The sequence below is a fragment of the Corapipo altera genome, unplaced genomic scaffold, assembly GCF_003945725.1.
Source record: "Corapipo altera isolate COAL_440 unplaced genomic scaffold, ASM394572v1 47, whole genome shotgun sequence".
NCBI lineage: Eukaryota > Metazoa > Chordata > Aves > Passeriformes > Pipridae > Corapipo > Corapipo altera.
Genome location: NW_020884897.1, coordinates 7,331,303 through 7,357,079, shown reverse-complemented (window position 1 = coordinate 7,357,079; position 25,777 = coordinate 7,331,303). Strand labels below are relative to the sequence as shown.

Here is a 25,777-nt window from a genome sequence, read left to right as displayed (position 1 = left end):
TCCTCTGAATCCAGCTGAAATATTCCTAAATCACATGAGATCAGAATGAGATCCACTGTACACCAAATTTGACAGAAAGGAAGTTGAAATCCGACTAACACCTTAAAAATTCATATCGATTCAAGCTGCTGTGTGGTTTCCAGACTTAATGTGTTTAAGCACCAACAAAATCTACTTCCATGCATGTATTTATTACACGAAGTATAAGCAGTCTCTAAAAGTAGAAAAAGTGTATTTGTTTATGTAAAAGAAAGCATATCCTGCAAATGCAGATGAACTTTGTAATCATATTTATCTCAGCATTAAAATTAAAAAGGTAGACTAGTCCTCCCTTTCATGTTTGAATTAAAATTTAAAACAATTTTTTAAATCCTTCCTTTAAAACCCCTAATGGAATGAAAGAAGTAAATCTGGTTGTGAATGCCATTATGAATTTCAGAGTCTATTCTTGGTGATGTAATTTGTATGCTGTATTTGAACAAACTGTTGTGCTAATGACATTCCTCAGTCTGGTGTCTTCAATAATAAGCAAACTGAGTTTTAAAATGTAGTTGACGGGATTTTTTCTCTCTCAGACACCCTATGAGGAAAAACAGAATTTCCCATTTACTTTCATGACCTCTGATTTAAAAGCAAAGATTGCACATTATTTACTACTGGATGATTTTCCTGAAATTTAATGAGGACTAAGTACAAATATGACAGAAGTAATTATCACAGTTTTATTCTGCACAGTCAGGGTCTCCTTGTGCTGTAATTGCAAGCCTTTCATTCAGCTGCCGATAGCAGAGTTATTATCATAGTACTTTATGTTATTTCAGAGAGGAGGGAAACAGATTTCTACCCTGTAAATTTATCCCAAGGACTCATTTTGCCTGGCCTTACACTACAGTGAAATTAAAGACTTATGGGAAGAATTTGGACTAAATCTTTCCTGATTCTCCTCACCCATTCCCAGCTGCTGTGAGGCCACCAATCTAACCCCAGTTTTCACATCATATTGGAGGGAAAGGAGGTATTGAGGAGGGATAGCACTTTTTAAAAGGAAGAAGCATGTGGGCAGGTGGTCAGCTCATTGTCTAGCACGGGGATATTTTTTTTAAGGTGTGCTGCTGCATTCATTTAGACTTCAGTTAAGGTTGAGTGAGCCCCAGCTGGAGACTGGACCACTGACCCAGAAGCTGGAGATACCCAGTGACATGCACCCAACTGGCAGCTTCCCTCTCTGAAGCTCAGATATAATTACTTTATTTTACACTCTTCCTCCACCAGACAGCTCACACACGTGGGGAGGAAAAAGCCTCTTCCAGTCAGTTCAGCCTGTACTGATCTTGAGCTATTAATGCCCATTTTGCAGCTCATCACAGTGCTCACTCCTCACCCAAGCGCTGCAATGCCAAATGCACCAGGAGCATCCCTGTATTGATATGATAATTACCGAGGTTATTTAAGTGGAAAGACAGCAGTCTGAAGGAAAGAAATGGTAGGATTTTTGCAAGAGCAAGCAAAGGCAGATCAGTACTGTACTGGTACTCCACATCCACTGCACACTTACGAGGACACAGACTGAATGTGTGCCTGCTAACAGAAAAGATCTCAAATAGAGATCAGTAGTAATAGCATGTACGTCCAGCTCAGGCTGCAACAGCTGTACAACCACAGTAAATATTGCAGAATCAAGTGCCCAACACAATATTCCAGTAGGCAACTGAGGTGGAGAGGAACAGAGACTGAATCTCTCTGTCACTCCTATACTCTACCTCATTTTACAAAAACTATACCAGATTAACAAATATGTTTACACTCACCTGAAGATATTTAATTTTATTTTTTTTTTTTAAATTCAACAGTTTGCAGGGAATCTTTCCAAACCATGGGCTTGCAAAGCAGTGATTTCCTCCTGTCAACCTCCCACTGCATCACCTTCAGGAAACACATATTTTGATCTACTGCTTTCAAAATAGCAAAATGACTACTCAGTGAAATGAACTCACGTAACTATCTGCAGCACATCTTTCCTTGGAATAGCAGGTCTACACAAATGTCAGCTGTGGCACTTCTCCCCAAACAGTAGGTTCTCCATCCTACCATTAAGAAAAGGAACTCAAGAATTTCTCTTGGTAGTTTTTCTTGGTTATGCAAGTTACTGGGTACTTGTCCCAGTCTAATAAAACACTTGTGAACCCACTCTTCTCTGGGTATAAAAATATTTCTGCAAGAGATATTAAGACAACCATAAGATTTTTTTGCTTCATCTATGTGACTTGTTTTATTGAACAAAACTCTTGAGACTGGGAAAGTGACAAAAAAAGAAATACCTTCTAACCCTGCAGAAGAAAATACCCTTATTAAGAGCTGGATAGAAAGGCAGCTTCTGTGTAAAAACACAAGAATTAAAGCTGTGGAAGCAGAGACTCTCTGCTTGCATTAGCTTCAGGCATCCTGGCAAAGCAAACCAGTTTTGTCAATGGGATATCTTGGTCCTGTTTCTTCACCTCAAATACTACTTAATCTAATACTTTTCAGTGTAATTAAAGAAATAATTACACTATAATCCAGAATTACAATTGCAACAGGCATATACACACATGCAAGAATTTATCCCTTCTCCAACCAAATCTGTGTACTAAAACTAGTTAAGCTGTGTCTTTTGGGTAGGTTCGGTAGCCCATCTTGAGTTTTTGGTAAATCCCAGCATTTGTACAGCTGCAACCACCGAACCTGGCTTAGCACTGTCTACAGATGCTGTAAGTCCACTTTGACATCAAGTTGTAATCATGTGAATCACAACCAAGCTCTTACAAGAATACAATATCTTACTTCCAGTTATCCCCTCCCACTCCTGTGCTTCCCAAAAAAACCTCTCTGTTTCTACTACCAAATTAAGGCTTGACCAAACACAACTCACCAACTGCGTCCTGAAGACAAGCAAACAGAGCACTGAAGCACTGGAGCTGGACCTCTGTGTATGATTTACAGGCAGGATACATATTCCTTGGAGCACCAACTTACTGTGATCTGCTGATCCTGGTGCCAAATAGAGCTTGGTCTAGTCAGAGACATACCTAAAAGGAGTCCAGAAATTCTAATCTATGCATGTCTGTTCTTGTCCTCTAAAATGGAAATTGGCAATCCCTGAATGTGCAGGTGCTTTGGCTTCCCATCTACCCTAAGCGAAAGACAAAAACATCCCAAAGATGTTTGTTGACTTCTGTGTATTTTCTAACTCTCAGAATATAGCATTTTGATATGTTGAAGGAAATGAAGCTTTTGAACTCTGCTGAAAGTAAAGAAAACAGAGATCAGGGAACAGCTTTTATGTACTTGTGGGTTTTTTTAAGAAAAAAAGTATTGTTAACAACACTGGAAGTAAGCAGACTGTAATTTCATGCTGTTGCAAATTGTCAGCTGCCTTGCCCACACAAAGTCATTTAACTGGGGGAGTGACACTCCCCAGGAAAATGAGCCAGTAATGGCATATACAGCCCACTGCAGTGAGATCTAATTTTCCATCCTAAGTTCTTTCTCATAGTTTCCCTCTAATAACTTTAATTAGTGCCTAATTAATGTGAATAAAAAGCATGAAAAAAAGTTACTCCAATACTAGCAGTACCACAGAGGTCAAGGACACTGAGCCTTTTCCCCCTTTCACATGGATATCATGACACTTCCGTTGAGATGGTATAACAGGGCAATGCTACTGGCACTATCATACCTATTTTGTGCCTCCAAAGAGAGACCTTTTCTCCCTGTCACCTTTCACAGACCAGAGAGGATTCAACTTACATAAGGCGGGAAGGGGCAGCTTGGCCACACTGGAGTATCTGGATGCAAAAACTGGATTGACCTACTTTTCACTTGGAATGATGATACAAGGGGTAAGGAATCTTGTTCTTGCTTTGAAAACAGCAAGCTCAGAGAACCAGAAGAGCTACAGAAACACCAGGTTGCTCATCAGTGGGTCACCAGCGGAAGAAAGGTAAGAGGAAATGTCATTTTCTGATGCAGAAGAAGCTCAGAAGTCTGTGGAGCTCAGCTCTCCATGACTACAAAATCTATTCCTCCCATGGCTGTAGCTAGTAGGGCAAAGCAAAAAAGAACAAGCTATTTTTACCTCCTCGGAGAAGGAAAAGCTCCACTAAGGGTATAGCATTGAATTCTATAATTCGTAAGTTAATAATATCAAGTACAGAAAACCTGACAGTATTACAAGGTAGAATGAGGACTATCTAATGACTTTATTTTCTTAGTACATAAACTTAAAAGGTACTTATTTATTTATTTCTCTTAAATTTGTAAGGACAGCCTGAAACAGAGTTGTGAAGTGCTCACAACCTGAGGCTGTACAATCTGAGCAGCGAGGTGCCTCAAGTGAGCATATTTTGGCAACAAGGAAAGACAGGGATCAACTATTTGGATTATTTATCATATGTCACCGTACTTACAATTGGACTAGCATTGATGTAGTCTGAACTGTCGTGGCTGCTTTCACCTTTCAGACATATCCTAGAATGGTCATCTGCAAAGGAGAAAATAAGAGAAGAAAGTTTCTATAACAGTATTCTACCCATTATAAGTTACAATGTTAGATCAATGTGCATTTCAAGACCGGTAAATGGAAAGCATCAGAAAGGATATTTCCTTCTGATTCCCGGCCTTGACATAGCATTGATATGGCCACAGCATCACAGTCTGACTTAGGAATGAAGCACTGGGACATTCCAGAGGCTCAGAATCAGAAAAGCCTGTCTTCCTGAGATGCACTGTGATGTATTACAGCCTCTCTTAATTAAAATGGGAATATGTGCTGTTCAGGGAATTTAAGATTTAAACTAGGCAAATCACTAAAAAATTCCCAGTATTATAGGAAACACTCCTGTGTTTGCAGGGTCATAAAAGAGGGAAGTTGATGAAACTTTGTCCACCTGGCTTCTCTACAGAATGAACAGCAGGAACACTGAAGTACAGTTGAGACATGCACAGTAAGGTTATCTGCCCTGATCAAAGACCAGTGCTGTGTGATGCTCCACTAGTGACATGGGGAGACGATACGACTTGAAGATGAAATCCCAATCACAATTGCACTTAAAGTACAACTGGAGCACACATAGACATCTTACACTGGTGCTACTGTAGCTGATTCAGACACGACTAGTAAGGAAAACACCAGTTCTGGACATAGGAGACTTATATTATTTGCCCATCATCAGGATTATTTTATCACTTTTTAACTTGTAATTTTACTGGTGCTAGCTCAATTATATTTAAAACTGGTACACACCAAACTCTAGTCCTTTTCTTTTTTTTAAATTTTTTATTTCAGGACGTATATAATGGATGGGTTTTATTTGTCTATACTTAGACAGCGACAATGCAGATGTCTGCATCTCTTCCAATCATCTAGACTCACTTTCTGCTAAGAGAAAAGAAATATTTCTAGGTGATGAATCATTTCATCCTGATTTAGCTGTCTCAAACAGGCCAAACTGTACTCAAGAAATGCCATTTCTTTCCATTGACTAAAGAAAGAAAGACCAGACCACACTCAGATAATTTATGTGAGAGATGTCTAAGTCTTTACATAAGAATTTCAAACACCTTGTACCTGATACATAACCAGTATGATTTATACTTCTCAGCAAACCTATTCCACACAGTATATTGTGGGAAGAGGTCGTGGAGCTGCCCTTTCTGTAACCCTCTACAGCTGAACATGGATACTGATGTTTTGAGACGATCTTTCCACTGATTTTTCAAATAGACAAAATAAGAGTATAGGAATACAGCCTGACCCCTTTTGTACCTTGTCTAGTGGCCTGTGACACCACTCTTAACACCAGGATTCCAAGATGCTTTTTAAACTATTAAGTACCAGTCAATATTTTAATAAAGAAGAATAATAAATGAGTTATCAAATATTCTAAGTACCTCACAGGAGGTTAAGTTCATTCAACAGTAATGCCATGGTAGTTCAATATATGAGCAAGACAGAGGGATGCTTGTACAAGTGTTTACAGTCATTCAATCTCACCCAACAATGTCAACAACATTCTCCTGGAATATGATCAGTGATGAATAAGTCATGTCAAATGAATGAAGAGCCAGTCTTTACTATTCACATAAAATCATTTTCCCTGGTAAGGTTTCAACACAACAGAAGGATGAAGAAGACGAGAAAGGGAAGATGTTCATGCACATTATTCACTTCCACCTCACTTTGGCACCATTGCACAAAAAATCCAAAATATAAAAATGAACTTTTGACACCTGAGATCTTGGGCTACTCAATACTTTTTACATGAAGCTTTACAATGAACACTGTCACAGAGTGCCTGAAGAATTACAGCTCTGAAAACTTTTGTCTTTGTAGAAGATATGCAGGTTACATGCAGCAAATGTGGTCTCTCACATACCTTAAACTAAGCAAGCACTCAGGATAAGCCCCATTCACTGGACAGCAAAAGTGTTTGAACCAATCACCAAAGAAAACATGTGAAATGTTTTCAAATGGATGAGGGAGAAAGAGCAGACAGTGATCCATGAGTTTTTAGCAAACAGACACAGGGTGACTCTCCAATAAAAGTCAGGAGTCAGATAAGTAACTTCAGGATTTTTCTGTTTAAAACAAAATGTTTTATCCAGACCATCTGAATAATGCCATGTCATTATTCTGTTGTCTTGGAGGGTTTATCAGAGGGTGAGACTTGTTAAGGCTTTGGTAGTGAAAAGGTGGTGAGACTGTATTTGCACTTAGAAAAAAAAAGTGTGCAAAAAAGGTTGTACATGTGTTTTCCGCATATATCAAGAGTTTGCACCCATGTGTGCTTCAGTTGCAGCATCAAGCATTCATATTGACAATGAACAGATTGTGCTTGTCTATGCCTGTTATCACTTCAAAGCTTCTAGGAACTTGCATAATAGATCTTCAGAAACAGGCAGGGAAAGAAGAAAAGGAAAAAAAAACCGCAACAGAATACCACGGACACCAGAACATTATGATAACAATGAGCGACTACAGGGAAAATCACCAAAGTAATAACATTTTTTTTTTTGTAAACTGCATATTGATTATGTTGGAAGCAAGGAAAGAGAATCAGGAGAAGCAGGAAGTTAAAGTAAGGACAGGCATGTCAAAAAAAGGAAGGTATGTAAGATCAATCTAAAAAGTGAGAAAGATGAATGAAGAAACAGGAGAGGAGAGGGATGGTAATAAGGCAGTGAGAGAAAAGACAAATGCTGTTACTAGGTAGTGCAATCTGGCCAAGCTACAACTCATCATCATTTTAAGTATCTACAATAGCTGCTGCTGAGTGCTGAACTACTTTGCATTTGCTATTGCTCCAGCCAAGCCACAGCTGAAAGAAAAGCAAAATATGTAGATGGATATACGTGGCAGAGAGAGGCTTCCTAAATAAGATGGCTAGACTAATCTGTGGCTGTGGAAAAATATAGCACAATGTTGTATTTTATACACATATAAAATATAAATTATAAAATATAAAGGATAGAGGATAAAGGACATAATATAAGCAGACACATGTGAGTTTACAGTATATAAAAATTCAATTTAGAGACTAAAAACATCTAAGTTTTAGCATCTACATACAGATATCTTCATGTGAAGTGGTTACACTTAATGGAGCTCTATTTAGTTGGCTAAACATGAAGATGTAATGTTTGAGAGACTGTGAAGTAGATGAGACACTGCACAAGGATAACAGATACGACACAAGACCTAAAGACTTGTACCCTCTTGAACCAGCATCTGTAGCTCACACAGGATATACAGTGGCATCCTAGAGCTATTTCACTATAAACTAAACACCAACTTTTGGCCATTGCAGAGCTCTCTTGATGTCACTGCACTAACTGGCTCTTCACTGGCAGTATCAGGGGCTTTGACACCTGGCTCATGTGGAGGCAGCTACACGGAGACACTTAAATTTAGGCATCTAATCTACGATTTCACTGACTCATGCCCGGAGAACTTGATTTTAATGCTTGTGTGTGGGTTTCTAGTGGTATCTGAGGTGTTTTAAGGACACTCAGGCTAGCAGGTAGGAGAGGCACAAGCTTCTCACAGAGCTTGTGTTATAGCTGCTAGTTCTGCCTGGGTACCTTGAATACTTTAGGCATCTCAAATGGCACTGGATTCCTCTGTCTAAACTTAATGAAGATCTATTATTTCTGTTATTAGACGGGGATTGAAAGCTTGGAAAAGTAAGACTCACATCTTCCCTCTGTCTTCTGTTTCCTTTTAATCAGATATTTCTGAAGGAACAGAATCAACAAAAAAAAGGCTAAAAACAAGGAATATGGACAACTCTGGATTGTGTGGACCCAGGCAACACAGATCAGGGCAAATCTTACAACTATCAACCTGGCACATTCTGCCTGGACCATCATTCTCTTCCTTATAGATTTAGACTGATTTTTTTCCATACAAAGCACTCTATAGAACGGCACTGAAGTAAGAAAGGGAAGAACTACCAAGGAGCAAAAGTGGAGCTGTTTGAAGACTATGAAGAATCATAATGTGTTGATTATCATTATTTTGCCTATAGATGATCAGCACAAAATGGAACTTTTCTTGGGTCTGAACTGAAATCAAGTTCATTTATTTCAGAGCACTATTCGTACATCCATTCCTGACACAGATAATGAACAAACCTGGAGGAGGTACCCTCTGTTCAGGTGTTCAATCTTTGGTGCACAACCCCTGGCTGTGCTCTAAAAGCACACAAGCCTCAGAGCTGGGTGCATGTTCTGCCCACAAATGCTTTGCTCTCCTTTGTAGGAAAGCCAAACACAGAGATAAGTAGGTTGCTTTAATATCTACCATGACCCATGGACACAGCTACAGTGGGCAGCTTTTAATAGATGTTCACTACAAAAACTTGTTTGCCAAATGCTTTAAATACCTGTATATATTTATGGGATACATACATCAAAACATACAGTATTGACCCTATTGAGATGGGTTTGTTTTGCAGAGATGCAAAAAGAGAAAAGAAATTCTGGAAAGCTTTTTTTGGGCTGCTCATATATTACTACAGAAAAAAAGGTATCACTAAATTATAGTACTAAATATAAACATTGACTGTCCTAAATTATAGCAATCTGCTTGTCGATTGGATAGAAGGATACAGTTTTGTTAATCTAGAAGGTACAGGTTACTCGAATTGTTATAATTTTTTTAACTAGTAATTAATTAAGTGCAATGTCAAGATGTTCTGTAATCAAGTATTTTAAAAGCTGTTTGTAAATAGAGAAGATAGGTATAAGAGCAAGCTATGATAAAATTGTGATAATGTTAATCTAGAAATTAAATCAGTTATATAATCAGTAAAAAATAACACTGTACTATTTTAAGACTGGTTAAGAAAGGAAAATGCAAAGCAAATACAACATGATATTAAAGCTTCTTTGAGGCCTTTCTAAAATGAAATCTTCTACATGAATTGGCAATCTTGTTCTACCTTGACAAGGTGATTATTAATATGAAAGGGGTAAGGACACACTAACAAGACATTACTCTGTGAGAATATATTGAATGTAGCATAACAACTCTATAGCATATTAAAATCATATTGGGTTTGCTTCTTCATTTATTATGAAGCAAATCTATGACTTTTTTCTATAGTTTTAGTGCCTAACAAGGAAAAAAAAGCGGGCAAACTGGGCCTTCTCATCTCAGTCTAATCTTGGAGTCTAAAATAACCAGCTTATCAAAATTTAATATTGTTTAAATTCTATGCCACACTTTTCACTCATCAACAAAATAGTTTTAGGGATATAACCTGACAGTTGTTTACCAGTGTGCAGCCACTTCAGAAAGTGAAGGCAGGTAATTTTGTGCAATTCAATCAAAAAGGAAAATTCCCAGTGCACTAATAGTTGTAATAGAAGTTCCTACATTGTAGAAACAAAGTAAAAATAGCATTTTGCCTTTTAAATGCGCTAAAATACTTTTAACTAAAACTTCAGATGGATTGTGGTCACCCTGCCCATGTCCAGGTAGTATTGATTCATTCTAGACACCGCAGCGGGAAGAACAGGTGTAACAATACGCCATGGAAAAAGCAATGGCAGAGAACTGAAGGCTGATCAGTGTAGGCTGATACATCCACATGGTACAATATGATGAAAAGAGACAGTCTCTCTTAGCTCTGAAAATACTTCAGCTCTCTGGTGTTGCATGACATTGAGGTGCTGGAGCACGTCCAATGGGCACCGAGGCTGGTGAAGGGTCTGGACCACAAGTCCTACGAGGAGCAGCTGAGGGAGCTGGGGGTCTTTATCCTGGAGAAAAAGAGGCTCAGGGGAGACCTCATCACTCTCCACAATTACCTGAGAGGAGGTTGTAGCGAGGTGGGGGTTGGTTTCTCTTCCCAAGGAACCAGTGACAGGACAAGAGGAAATGGACTCGAACAGTGCCAGGGAAGGTTTAGATTGGATATTAGGGAAAACTTCTTCACCAAAAGGGCTGTCAAGCATTGGAATAGCCTTGAGTCACCATCCCTGGAGGTATTTAAAAGATGTGTAGACATCACACTCGGGGACATGGTTTAGTGGTGGACTTGGCAGTGCTGGGGTAATGGCTGAACTTGACGATCTTAGAGGTCTTTTCCAACCTAAATGATTCTTTGACACCCAAGTAAAAATCTCTGCTCTTTAGTCCTGTCACGGTCACGTTACTTCTGGATTTAGAGGTAGACAAGTGTAGTCTGAAGGTTTCTATCTTAGTTCATCGTATCATGCAGACACAGTTTCTAAATCACTCAAATAATCAGCACCAATTCCTGACAACACCTGTAGCTGCCACGCTGCCTCCAAGGCAGCAACCAAAACCAATCTGGTTTAATTTATGAGCAGAGACTTGAAATAGCTTAAGATGGTCTAACTTTAAGTCCATATTGAATAGAACACTTTAAGAGAGAAGGCTAACTTGGATCAATACCAATTTTTGTGGAGCAATTTTCACTTCCTGTCATGTCGGTTAAATTCTGCTCTTTCAGGATTGAAAAGAGCACAGAAGTCTTGCATTCCTTTAATTAATTTAACTTTCATAGTGACTTCTTTAGAACTTCTCAACAGACCTGATCCCAAAACACATGGAAGTTAGCAAACTGCTGCTGTTGCTTCTGGCCAGCACCTTATTTACTCAGGAGAATTAATGTTGCCAAACTACTGTACTCCTCTCCTGAGGAGCCAAGTATTGCAGAAAGAACCACTACATTAACAAAAGAACCAAACCCCGTTGAAGCAAATATGCAAGGACTTAACGGGCTCAGCTAAATTATTACATACTTCCAAAGAATCTTCACTCTAAATCTGGCTATGACATTTACTTCATGTGTTACCTGTCATTTCCCCATTTCTAAAGGAGGAATAGTACTTATTCAAGGTTCTCTTAGTGAAAATTAATGTTTTCAGGGCACTTTAAAAATTAAAATAGATACATATGTTTGCCAAGCTATCCAGCTGGATTGTGGGCACACTGATTGAGAGTATTTTGGTTGCTGTGGACTGTGCATATATTCTCAGTTTCATTTTTGTTTCATTGGTTGCTTAATAAAATGTGTGCACATAGATTACCAATGTAATCTACGAGATACATATATTTGCATAGGAAAAATATGTTACTTTTATTTCAAGCTCAGAAGGTGGCTGCTTACAGGAAAGAACGGGTTCTAGGAATATAAACATGGGCTCTTCTTTTTTTTTCCCTTTTTCTCTTTTTATCCTAAGCCTTGTAGAGAGAAGCCAGTTTGCAAGCTTATCCACTGAAGCCTAAAGGGGCTCTTTCAGTACAGCTGAGTATCTGATAAACAGATCATCTAGCTCTGACTATAGACTGCTGGTATTACTGTTGGATGGACATGATACCAACTTGTCTAAACACATGCCAAACTTCTTTCTGTTGAATGGCTACAGATGCCACTCTTGTATAGAAAGTATATTTCAGCATTGAAAAGCACCCTGGCTATGGGATTTCATGAGACAGCACAGCTGCAGCATCAGTGTTACGTGGCATAGTTGTGCATTTTAGTAACATATATGCAACTTTTAAGGAGATAAACATAGACAACAGGACATGCACCCAGCCCATAGCTGTAGCCCCATCTTTGTAGGGCACATAGAAGTTGCTCTGCATTCTGTTTGCCTGCCATCTGTAGCTTTCAAACCACTGTGCAAAGGGTATTTTGAAAAGTGTCAAGAGCTTAAAATGCTATCATCTGAATGAAGGTGTACATACATGGTACTACAGCCTGGGAGCGGTTCTTCTGGATATTTTCCTCCTGCTGTGCAATGGTGGTGTCGCTGGGTTCGGCCTGATAAGCACACAGAGCTTCCCACTCTTTCTCCAGACGATTCTTGTTTTTCAGGTGATCTTCCATGTAGGACTGGAATGAAAAGAATACTGCATTAAGCATTTACTTAGCTAGGCTCAAAAGCTAAGCTAAAAGGATGTTTCTCAAGATGGAAAGCACGGGAATCCTAAGCTTTGGAGTAAAAAAAAACCCCTCAGTTTTATGGCTAATTTATTCACTTCAGGGATTTAACTTCAAGCTTATTTGTGCTATACAGAATGAGAATGCTAAAAGTCCCAGTGCTAACAGAGAGGAAATGTGTGAAACATCCAGTTACTGAGTTTCAACAGGAAAGTGTTTCTTCTTCAATACTTAGAAAACATAAGCACAACCATCTCTTTCATCAGGCAATGGAAAAGAAACAAAACTCCACTGACAAAAATTACTACAAACGACAGCTCCCTTAAAAACCAAAGGTTTTTAAAACTAAAGTTCAAGCACATATGCAAGTAACAACAATGATAGAGCTGTCAAAGAGAATTAAAAAATAGCCAAGTAGAAGTGTCATGGTTCAAGCACTGGGTCATCAGAAATATTCTACATATGGACTGGCACAGAGAGGGGCTAGAACTAAGGTGTTGTTAATTAATATTAATATTAATATTAATATTAATGTGTGTAGTTAAAGATTTTACATTGTTTAATTAACAGTGTTAGGAAAGCATCACCAAAGAAAACTGTCTGTCTGTGGTAGGAATGATGGCCCATCAAAGCATACTGGTGCAGGTCTTAAGCTTTTGCAGATCTCCCAGGGCTAGAGATCCAGTCCAGCAGTGGATCAGGAATTCAGTTCCAAAGATTTATGGAAAGTGAATCAAAACCCTATTCCTTCACCCTATGGACCCAAAAATCATCTGAGTAGGTCAGGGTAAGAGAGTAGAAAGGAAAAAGGGTGAGGAAAAATAGTAATCTTCCACTCCCTTAAACATGAGAATTAAGAAAATGATCACCTGGTACCATAAGTCTACTTATACAACCTTGCCATCTTCTCCTACAGCAGCAACAGAACCATCTCACATTACACACAGTTCATATTTGTAAATTAAACTCCATACTACCTTTACAAGGTAGGTTGATGTTAACAGACTTTAGGAGATAGGCTCAGGGTCTGGACAGGGGTTGAGAGGTCAAGAGCAGAGCTGTGTGCGCTTCTGACCCAAACATTGGTCACAGTGATTCCTGCTGGAGCCCTCAGTAATACAGCCCAGTCAGTAGCAAACCTTGTCTAGAAATATCTCCTGTAAAGGATTTACTGTAAAGTATAGAAAGCAGTTTAATTGCTTAGAAAACCTTTTTCCTAGACAATCTGTTATGTCGAATTGTTCTTTCCAAACATGCTTTGAAGAAGAAAGGCTCTCGTGCCCTCTCAACAGGTTTAGCAGAAGGTGCAGAAAGCTTGCAGCTTCTCCTCTGCCAAACATGAGCTGTGCACTGTGCTTCCCACCTGGTCAGCAAGGCAGGATATTGTTCTCTCATGCAGCTTGAACAGTTTTTTGATTACAGAAGAGATCCTGACACACAGCTTTGTTTTGCGTAGATTTTGTCGGGGGCCTGCGTCTTTACACAAGATTTGTAAATCAAACCTGGAACTGAAAAGCAATTCAAGAAGTGATGCTTCCAGAAGGTATATCTTTAAGGACACAGAAAGATATTGCATTAGAAGAAAGGTTTCTAAAGGAGGTAAAGAACAGTGGTGGCCTAGATACAATCAAAACACCTACTGTGTGATTGCTTCTTTTTTATAATGAAGGAAACACATTACAGTGGACAGAGCTGTGACCTGACGAACGGGGAGCTGGGAGGAAACCATACTCTGATAGTTTGCTTCTCCTTGCCAAAAGGCTGTTGCTACTGGGGAAAAGAGGGAGGCTAAAGATCCTGTTCTTTTCTCCTAGTGATTCTGTGCCTGGCTGTGTATACTGAACATCGTAAAAAACATAGATAATCCCTTCTGAGCAGAGACTTGTTGGTATATAGGAATTTTTATGAGGTAAAGGGAAAAAAATAGCAAAATCTTACAATACCACAGAGCCAATAGTCCTGGTTTCAGAGCAGCTGTTTAGCATGCAGTAGAGATCAGGTAGTCAAGGACCAGCCCGTAGCATCTTTCCATTTTAGACCACAGTTTTATAATGTGATTCATTTTGACATGCCTATCACCAATGTCCCATAGACTTCAGGGACATTTTATGCAGATATACAGATCTGCCAACACTGAGTCTCTCCAAAATACTGTGAGATCCACGAAGCTGTAGCAAAAAGACCATGAACATTTTATTCCTAAAGCAGGGCTATATGTAGCAAAAGGCTTCCTGTTAACTCCAACTTGTCTCTTTGATGATTTCAAGGATTGTATTTTAAAAAGAAATTTTATTTTCCTTCTTAAATCATCAAATATGACACAGTTAAGGTAATTTGACTGCTTTTAGTGCACATGAACTTTTAAATAAACTCACCTATTTTTAAAAGTTTTTACTTTTACCTTCATTTTCCAGGTAATTCCGAGTGTAAAGAGAAATGAATCTTCAAATGAACATACACTGCAGTCTTTACTTTAACCAGACAACCATTTTTTGAGTAGTTTCAATATCTACATCACACATATCAGATTCACAGGGCACTTCCTGACAGACCTCGGAAAAGGTGTTTGACTATTTAAACAGACACATGGAAGGCTCTGTACAATACAAACATCTGCTTTACGCACATTTTTAAAAGCTACTGAGAAAGAAGCTTGCTTTAAAACATTCAGGAGCCAGACAATTCCCTCAGAGTTAAGTAATCTTTCATTTACAGTCCTTCAGAGCCCCTATGCTCATCCCCATTTTGCTAAACAGAAGCTTAGTGATTTTGAAACACTCTCTTGGGAGTGCTGGATGTACATTAAATTGAGTGGAACTTCTGATATTTTAGAGATTGTATGTCTACTCAAATCCACTCCTTAATTAGGATGTTTTGATGAGACATTCTGCAGTATTTGCCTGGTACAAAAGAAATTCATTACCAACATGTCAAACACGCGCATGATTGTCCTTGTCTCAGAGCAGCAGGTAAAATAAATAGAGGTTGTCACAACTGTTATCGTAATGCTCCTCAAGCCTGCTGAAAAAGTAGAGGTCTAGTCTCACCAATATGTCCACATCAAGGCAAGTCCTGCAATCCAGAGTATATTATTTAAACAAACACTGTCTGCTTGGACAGCTCTGAAGTGCCTTAAATTCCATTGTCTTAATTTTCCTTCTACAGGCCCTCACCTGCCAGGACAATTGGCAGCCCAGTTCATACCTTCTCGTGTACAGATAGATGAGATATTCTTGTCACAGGGATAAGGAGGATGTGCCAATGTTATGTGGAGAGAGCGGATGTGTTGTGATATCTGTTATTACTGCGTGAGACATGCCAGTTGTAAGGCAAAAAATGAGCTTTCAGCCAGGGGATGAAAAGCTGTCCCAGGGACAATGAATCTTTGGCCAAGAGAGATGGTGCCAGTGGCAAATATTAAGACAGATTCCGTGTGCTTGAACAAGGACACAAAGACAAAACAAAGCCTGGCTTGGTTTTGGTAGAACTTCCAGTGTCCTTGGTTGATGTTGTAATATGGGGTCAAACTGCTTTGTTTTTCTTTACTTTTTTCATTATTCTTTTCTTTTTTCAAGGGCCATCCAGTATGGGCTCTGTGACTAAATGAGGTTAAAAATGTAACCATTAAATTCTAATTGTCTAGTCAATCTCTAAATCATAGAATCACAGAATCATTTAGGCTGGAAAAGTCTCTAAGATCTCTAAGTTAACCCAACACTGCCAAGTCCACCACTAAACAATGTCCCTACGCACCACATGTACATGTCTTTTAAATACCTCCAGGGATGGTGGCTCCACCACTGCCCTGAGCAGCCTGTTACAGTGCTTGACAACCCTTCCAGTGAAGGAATTTTCCCTTATATCACAGAATGACAGAATATGCCGAGTTGGAAGGGACCTACAAGAATTATCACATCCAACTCCTGGCCCTGCACAGGACAATCCCCAAGATGATACACTGAGAGTATCATCCAAACTCTTCTTGAACTCTGGTAAGTTTGGTGCTGTGACCATTTCTGTGGGGAGCCTGTTCCAGTGCCCAACCACCCTCTGGGTGAAGAACCTTTTCCTAACATCTGACCTAAACCTCCCCAGACACAACTTCAGGCCATTCCCTTGGGTCCTGTCACTGGTCACCACAGAGAAGGGATCCCCTGGTACAACTTGAGGCCATTTCCTCTTGTCCTATCACCTTTTACTTGGGAGAAAAGACCAAATACCTTCTTGAGAGATAGTATGGTTTGCATCTGTTAAGATATTAATTTTAAAAATAAATGCCTATTTTATTAGCTGATGTTCAGTTATTACAATTATTTTTGACTGCATAATTCCAGTACGGTACTTGATTAAACACCCTTTTTCATGACTAAGGATGCCTCTTTCAATGAAAAGATGTGAAACTCTTAAATTGACACACCTTGACAGGACTAATCAGATTTCAAATGTCAGCTGAAGAAACAGATGCAAAATTATCTTAATGCTTGAGAACAGTTACCACTCAAATCCATATCATTGACCTGACAGTGCAGGAGCCAAAGCTTTGCATCGTTCTGTCCCGGGACGCCCCAGCATTCTTGCTGTTCTGCTTTAACTCCTTGGTCTTCAGTACACATTGCATTGACTATATATGAGAAATACTTTTCTGCATAAATCTAATTTACTTTCAACATTGTACACAGTTTTCTTCTTCCTTTTTCTGGCTCAATACCTCATCATCAGCGGCTTCACAGTTAATTTCTCTGTTCCCTTTCATGTTACTCACAGTGCTCTGTTTAGAGACAGAAGAAGCCTGTGTGATTACCTATTTCCAGGCCTTCAAATAATGTTGTTTCTCATACTAAGAAACTTTCTAACATTTGGCTGCCCTGTATCTAAAGTAGAAGCCTAAAACACAGTTTGTTACTATATCTTGAGACTCTAAATGAACTATACATTGTATTCCTGGAAACGTGCAAATATTTTCAATAAGGAATACTCCTCCTCATTTGAGACGATTTTTTCATAGGGATGTCAACAAAACTGCTTTTCTATTGCAAACTTAATTTGCTACACATTTTCACCCATCCATTTATTTCAACCTCAGTCTGCTTGTTCAGAATATTGCTGCTCTGTATAAATTTTGCTTGTACATATTTTAGTGTCTTCACAGATCATGGATTAATGGATCTATGAAAATTATAGATACCTCTTCTTGTGACTTTTCTTCAAAGATAATTTAACTTTATTTGTTGTATGTGTTTTCAGGTCTAATCTTTTCAAACTTTTGAATTACTCCTCTATCGCTGTGTCTGTGCAGAACTTTAGACTGTGATATCACTTGTAAAAGCCATTGTCACTTCCACTCACTTCCACTTCTTTATTTAAGTATAACTGGAGTTAACAGAAGTTCCTGTACTCAGCCAGACACTCCCATACATAGCTTTTGATCATTACTTTTTGTATATCACCCTTTAGCCCCATTTCAATGCACATAATTGTCCTCTAAAAAATTGACATTAATTTTTCAATTAAATACTCATGAGTAGTTTCAAGACTATACTAAAATCCACATGTATTACATCTGCTGTTTTCACTTCATCTACTGGTTTTGTAGTTTTAGTTAAATAAAAAGCAATTAAGTTTGTCCAGGCAAAATTTATTCTTTGTAGAATTATGCATATTCTTACTCATTGTTCAGCTATCCAATGGAAAGGATGAAGGAGATTAGCAAATGCACAAAGGAAAGACTCCAGCCTTCCCCATCCTTTTCAATGACACTCTTACACTTATCTTCCTTTCATACCCTTGAAAAATCTCTTGCTAGATAATCAGTAATTCCTTTTCTAATCTGTGCTCCATTATTTTCCAGGTTTGGAGTTTGGACTCAGGAAACAGTAATAGAAAGGTTCATTTTTCTCCTCTTTCCTTCTCTCCACTCTTCTTTTATAAAATTATTACTTTATTCTTCTATTTTGGTGCACCCACACTTGTCCAGATCTGATCAAATAAAGCTCCCTGAAATCAATGTCATTACTAGAACTCTGAGCCATGTTCAGATCATGCAGAGCACCAAATTTTTTTCACTTTTTAAACATTTCTCATCTCCCAGTACCATTTCATGGCAATACTGAAGTTACTTTGGACTCATGTTTGCAGAAGGTCAGTCTTTCTCTCTGAACTTCCGTGTTGTTCTTGCAGAGACCAAAGGCTGGGAGCTCATCACGTGTTTCCATGAGGAATGCTTTCAGTGGTGCTGAAACATGGGAGCAGAGCCAAACTATGCTCATGCTTCCCTACCTTTCTTCCTGACAAAGCAGACCTCAAATAAATAGAGGATGCACTATCTCACCCAATTTCTGTCTTTTGACCAACTAACATGTTAACAAAATCAGTTTTCTCCAACCAACTCACAATAATGCAGAGCCTGTAGCTGTTATTAAGACCAGCTTCATCTCTGAAGCATCTCTCCATAACTGTTAGAAACACTAGCTTTAGTCGTAACATCGCTCATCAGGTTTTCAATATTAACTGCAGATAAATGTGACTTTATTGGACTAGTTATATTGAGCTTATATAGACATATAAAATTGTTGTCAGTATCTCACAAACCCTGTATCTGGAAGAAGTCTGAGTAAATTAACATCTGGCTATAAAGCCTCACATGCTTTCAATCCTAGGGAGTGTTCTGCATCCACTACTTTAATGGAACCTGGATTTCATCATCTGATTGGTCAGACATTTCAGGCTCCTTTCTCTTTTCTGACTTGTCCTGTATCATCCCAGATCTCCTGTTTACAGTAACCACAAATGAAAAACTCTAGGAAATAAAAACTTGGGAATTTGGATTTCCTCTTTATAAAATACAGCAAGAAATTATTTTTCCTCCTTTGTGTTTGCAGCCATATTTCTACCATGATGTATTTCAATATAATTTTTCTTGTATTTCTCAGTACCCGATTACACCAGTGAAAAGGTTAGTTTTGAAGCTTTGTTAGTCATGTACTGGAAAATACTATGGAGCTCTACATGTAATTTGGCATAAAACACTACTAATGTACATACTATCGTAGGTGATGAAGGAAAACTGAAAAAAAATACCCCAAAGACAGAGGGAGGGAATTCACTGACAAAGAAAGCATTCAGTGTGGTTGAGAATAATATCCCTTAGATTGCTTCAAGTAGGTTGTATTACTCGGAAATAAATTAACTTCCATGGTAATATCAGCCAACAATAAAAAATGACATTCCATAGTTTCAGTTTCATATTTTTAGATGTAAAGTTTATTATAAACAACTAAGCATGCACACAGAGAGCAGTCATGCTTTAAGCATGCCATCTAAAATAATTTGACATTATTGTCCTTGGTTTGCTACAGAAGTATCATCTTTGCATGGTCAGTGTAAGGCTTTATCTACCAGACTAGACCAGAGTGTAACTTTTGCCAAGAATGACTGTAATTCACAAGTACCTTAGATGGTAACCTATGTTCTGTTTACCTAAATTAATATACCCTTGATGTAGCGTATATCACCGACTCTCCCTCTCTTAATGCTCTGATAATAGAGTTTTGTAACTTGTAAAAGGATTACTTCAATCCAATCAGCAGGTGCTGGGATCAGTGTGTGTCACACAAACCCTTGCTAATCCCTTTTCTTACAGCTCCCAGCTGCCAAAGGTGCTCAGTGAAATCCCAGTGAAATGGCTGGATACAACCTAGTGTGGACTGATGCAGGTTTTCATCTCTGGAGGAAATCTTGGGAAGTACAGGTGATGCTTTTGAATTCACTGCTTCCATTTTTGCAACTTTTTGCTTCAGTTGGAATGATGGAGGCAGGTATGCTTTTGAAAGGAAATGTAGCTAAGAAATTAAATATTAAAAAAATACAATGCCTAATTATGAAATATTTACTCTACCTGGATTTCTAAATATAGCAGAAGACAAATTCACTGTACAAAGAATCTCTTCTCAAGGATTACCAGCTACTTAATGGTGTCTTTTAGGTCTTAAAATGCAACCGCCCTCAACTCCTCCTCCTTACCCTCTTTCTTGAAATCTAAATTACGCCTATGAAGTTTCACCCCTGCAATTACTTCGCTTTAAATAAACCTCAACAAAAAAGAGAAGATGATTACCATAAAAGGAATATAATATGCTCCCTTATTATATTTCTATGGCTCCTTCTGTCCAACTGTCTGTAAGTACTCACTTTACTTTTGCAGGGGAGGCAAGTATCATTGCTGCTTCACAGATGGGAAATGAAAGGCCAGAAACACCAAATGAATTTCCCAGGGTCACAGAATATGCTCCTAAACCACTAATTTTGCAGGAGTATTCTTGACTGTTTTTTCCCTATCTCATGATCAAATCTATAGACATGGCTGAAAGTCAGGTAACTTTAATGAATCCATATCTGATAACATTTTTGAAATTAGAGTATACCAAATGTTGTGTGATGGAATTAGAACAGGTTTTAGTCTCGGGGTTTTGTTTAGAAGTACAGGGTTTAAGTTGCTGTTGAGTAGAGGAATTTAATTTATGCACATGTTGAATGTTGCTTATTCAAAGACATGACAAACTAAATCATAAAGATTTAAAAGATGAATTATCCAGAATCAATTTCTAAACTTTCTGTACTTCTTATAATAGATTGCACAATAAAAATCTGAAATAATAAATAGCCTTCAAATAAAGGAGGAATATTACTTCAATAAATGGAGGGCTAAACCTCTTAGCCAAATACTGTTATTTCACAGCATGGGATATGTTGTGACATTTCTTAAAAGCAAAAATAAATCCAAAACAAAAAAAACCCAATCCAAAACTCCCCATTAAAGACAGTTCTGCAGTATAGGAACTGGAGCCAAGGAGAGTGTCAGCTGAATTCATCAACTGAGACATTTTGGGAAGCGCTTCTGGTAGCTTTGCTAAAATGTAAAAGCACAAGATACGCAGTTGAATTAAACCCAGCAGGAAAACTGCACAAAAATGTACAAATCAAGTCCTCTGACTCTTTGTGATAAATATTGACACCCAATTCCATTCTCACAGGAAACTACTATTTACTTATTACACATTAAATCTATTTTTCAGATGGTCCTTTCTTCTCACTTCATTTTTTTACTAATGTTTTGAACATCCTACCGCAACTCAAGACATATTTCTGATTCATTTACATGCCTGTTGTATGTCTGAAATGAAAACTTTAAAAATATATTACTGTACACTAATTACCTAGCTGAAAACACAAAACTAAATTCCCTGGCTTCTTCCTCTCCTAGACCTGATAACTCAATTAAGCATCTAAATTTGGGTTCCCTGTTGGATACCGTGTTTTCAAATTTAGATTTTAATGAATTAAAGTCTGTGGTTTTTTTCAGAGCACTTGTATAGTCTTCATTTACTATATATATAAAAATTACCAAGAGATAAATAAAGAAATCTGAAAACATCATGTTTAAAAATAATCTTCTCTTCGAGCGTGGTCATGTTCTTTAGAGATAATGAGACCAGTAAAACCCAGGCAACCATGACCATGTACATCCAAGTGATACAGCATACAATGTGATTTATAGATAGTCTAGCAAATTATGCCTCTGTTAGACACTGGTCATCTTGAGGGGAGAAAGGAAAATATTATTTTTACAAACATAACAGGTCTGCTAGAGCAAAGGGATAATCAGTAATACTCTTACTACTATTCTTAAACTTGTGAATAAAAGTGAAAAGGTGCTTCTCCAGAAACAAATAATAACTCATAAAGGAAAACCCCTTTGCTTTTCAGTGTGGGGTTTGGGGTTTTTTTTGGGGGTGGGGGCAGTGGGGGTGCATATCAAATCAATAGAGTTTATATAGAAACACACACAGAGGTTTGTGGAAATTACTGAACATGCAAAACGAAATCCCAGAAGTCTTGCAATTCATGCTACACCCACAGCCCAGTGGAAGAATATGCATATAAGCACAAGTGACCATACGGTCACCCGTGAGAAAAAGCAGGGACGGAACAGACTGGATAATCAGCCTTTTCCTTAGAAAACTCCCATAACAGTTAGAGACAGGAAACTTCAAACTCCACAAACATCTTCAATGATCAAGTCCTTGTACTCAGGACCATTTTGGAACCGTGTCCCCTACCTAGGAAGTTCCATGTTTGCCCTCTGCAAACCATAGAGAATAAACCCAATTAGTGTAACTGCCAGTTACTTGGATGCAGAGCAAACCCAGTGGAACAGTAAAAACAAAGAGTTTGACTTAAAAGATAGTTCAGAAAGCAGGTTGGATATTTATTTTTTAATGGTTGGACTTGATATTGGAGGACTCTTCCAACCCAAATGATTTTATGATTCTATGACAAAAAGCCCTGAAGAAACTCTTTTTTCAAAGAAGCACTTTCAGGACTTAATGGAGATGACCGTGGGAGAAGACATGCCTGACTTCTGCCCTGTCCTTTCCATGTCACACTCATAGCCATGATGAGCCAACATGAAGTAGCAGAATAAGTAATGCTGGCCACAAGAAAGATGCAGTTGGCATCTACCCAGTTTCCAAATCTAGACGAAGTGTCCCATTTTTTAGGTAACCTTTTATCTGTGCACCATGGGATTTTCAATTGATGTTGGCCTAGCTCAGTGATTCTCAAATTCTCAAATATTTTTCTCATGAAAGCATTCAAAAGGGATTGTGAAGTGATGGTAGAAAAGCTTTAGAAATGCATAAGCTGAAGATATCCTGCCTACTCCTGGGACTCTTGGGTTTCCATGGAAGCCAGTAAAGGATAACACTTTAAAGAAGTTTGAGGAACACTGGTCTAATCCACAGATGAAAATATTTGAAGTGACAGAGGGCAAAATACGAACGAGGAAAAAAAACAATGTAAAAGAGGACAGAAAAAGAAGCCAAGAACAGACTATAGAGGTCAACAAAGAAGTGAAATGATGAAATAAGACACTATATTGCAAAGGAAGAGAGTCACAAAAACAAAACCCAGAACACAGCAAATTAGGAAAATGCTATGGGAAGAAGTAAATTGTGGTCATAGCTGATAATTCTCAACATTTCCTTGCATACTGTTTATTTTCCTTCAAATGCTGAATAAGGAGAATACATTGAGAGAATGACAGTAGTAGTTCCAAGTAGACAGTAAGAGTACAGCTTGTTAAACAGAAAGAAAAATAAAAATAAAGAACCTAAAATTCAGTGTATGTGTGTGATTGCTAAGGATCTAGCAGACTGTGCATATATTCTTAAAGAAAACTGTTATCAATTCAGAAGAGACCCAAGGAATATGTGGATGGTACCCCTTTTCTGTCATAGAGGTTATTTACTACAGACTGCACATCCACAGTTTGGTTTTCACAAGCTTTTCCAATGTGTAGTAAATATCTTTCAGTAAGGTCTCCAAATATGCGATATTTTGCTCTTAGATGAGGCCAAAACTAAACTCATAGAATGAAATCTGAAAAACTCGGGTGCAGAACTCCTTTATACTTTCATGTCCTACTTTCATGTCTTAAAAAAAAGACTAACGAGTGACAAAAAAGGGTAAAAACATTACTCTTCGATAGAACCCTTTCTCCATTAAAGCCAATATGATTAGTTGTGAGAGCACAGCACCTGGAACACGAGGGAATGCAGGTCTACTCCCGGCTCTGCTTCCTTGACCTTAGGTTAGTCTTGGTCAAGATGCTTCCCTGTCTGTGCCTGAGTTCCCTGGACTAAAGAGACAGGATAATGATATCGACCTTTAAAAAGAGTTTTGAGCCTACTGATCAAAAGTGCTTTATGAAAGTTGGCTTATTATTATTTTGGTTACTGAAGTGAGTTGAAAGGATCCTGGTGACTTTAAGCAAAATTTCTAATATCAGGTCCCAGAATGCCACCTGAAGGACAAAGTTTGTGAAAATTCAGTTGTGAGGATATGCAAAGGGTAAGTTGAAGGCTGGTGCATATCCTCAGGTACTGCAGGGTTTTCCTGTCTACAACAAAAAACTTCAAATGACACAAAAGTAATTTCTGGACTTCTAGAAAAGATAATATATTAGGCACCATTAGCATATTCACTACATTAACATCAATTAGACACTATTATGATGCTTTCAGTCAAACTGGTCTAATGCAAACACACATCAAAAGGTGAAAGGAGGCAATGATGAAAGAAGAAAGCACTTTTTTTTAACATGCCCACCTAAGCAGCAGCAAGACATCCCTCCTGCTGTGAGGCAGCACTGTCCTAGGGATCTTATGTTGCTGCTTCTGGCTGGTGGCTGTGGTTAATAAATCCAACCCTTCCAGGTACCTTCCAGCTAAAGCAGTAGATAAATAGCTGCATCAGAAATACTCCTGCATTTAGAAAAGCCTTGGGTTTGAATTCTGCATTATCTTTGTCCTTGACAAATTCCATCTCTTAAGTCTACCCCAGATTACTCTCTTGCTGTCCTGGTCCACATGGTTTGCTATGATTCTTACAGATTAAGAAGAATCTTTGATGTCTTTGATCTAAAACATATTTATAACACATGCAAAACATGAGTTTATAATAAAAGTGCTTCTCTAGGTATCATTACTGTCTCTTTAAGCTAAAAACCCTTTGATTTTGTCTGATGAATGAAGCGAAAATGCACTCTACGACGCTTTATGCTACAATAGACTCTGTCTGCGAGACTGTTCCAAAGGAACATTGTAGGACTGCAGATAGAAGGTTAGTTATCTAACCTGTAATTTTCAGAGTGAACCCAATGAAGTTCGACATGGTTCACACAGAGGTAAAGCTTGGAGTAATCTCATGGTAGAGCAGGTACATAAAGGCTTGTTGTGTTGATGCTACTTCTATACACAGTCTATCTGCTCATGCAAATAATGTCTGAAAGCATTGAAATTATCTCTGTCTATTCTACTGGCAAAATTTGTCACTGGCAAAGACATGTGATATCTTTTCCATTAGCTTTTTTCTGTAATGGGACACAGGTAAATTAAAAGGGTTCTTTAACGTACATCTTCTCCAGTACCAATGTGGCCGAGACCACCACAAATTAAATTTTGTAAATTATCACTGCTGTGTTTTTCACCATTTATATCACTATATATTCACAATTTCCTCATCCCAAGGAGTGAAAGCAGCCTTGTCAGCTTCATTTGTATGCTCCTGCAAGACAGGAAAATTGCAAATATTGCAAGGAAAAGTTTTAATATTTAAAATGCCAAATAGCTTTTCATTAACACTGAAAAGTTGTGTATGTTATATTTCTGCCCCCAAAATTCAGCCACCACTGAATAATCTTCTCAAGGCACATGAGGCTAATAAAAACCTACAAAACCTGAAAATATAAGAGCATTTAAAGGAAT

The 25,777-nt window shown here is 38.2% G+C and overlaps 1 protein-coding gene across 1 annotated transcript in view; it reads right to left on the bottom strand.

Annotated features, from left to right (window-relative positions):
• The window catches only part of PTPRN2 (protein tyrosine phosphatase, receptor type N2), a 648,310-nt gene that overhangs the window by 50,917 nt on the left and 571,616 nt on the right, over positions 1-25,777 (bottom strand). Inside the window, exons 15-16 of the mRNA XM_027648381.1 lie at positions 12,260-12,407; positions 4,446-4,519 (exon numbers count right to left, since the gene is read on the bottom strand). Coding sequence (XP_027504182.1) covers positions 4,446-4,519; positions 12,260-12,407 — 222 coding nt within the window. The remainder of the gene's footprint in view (positions 1-4,445; positions 4,520-12,259; positions 12,408-25,777) is intronic.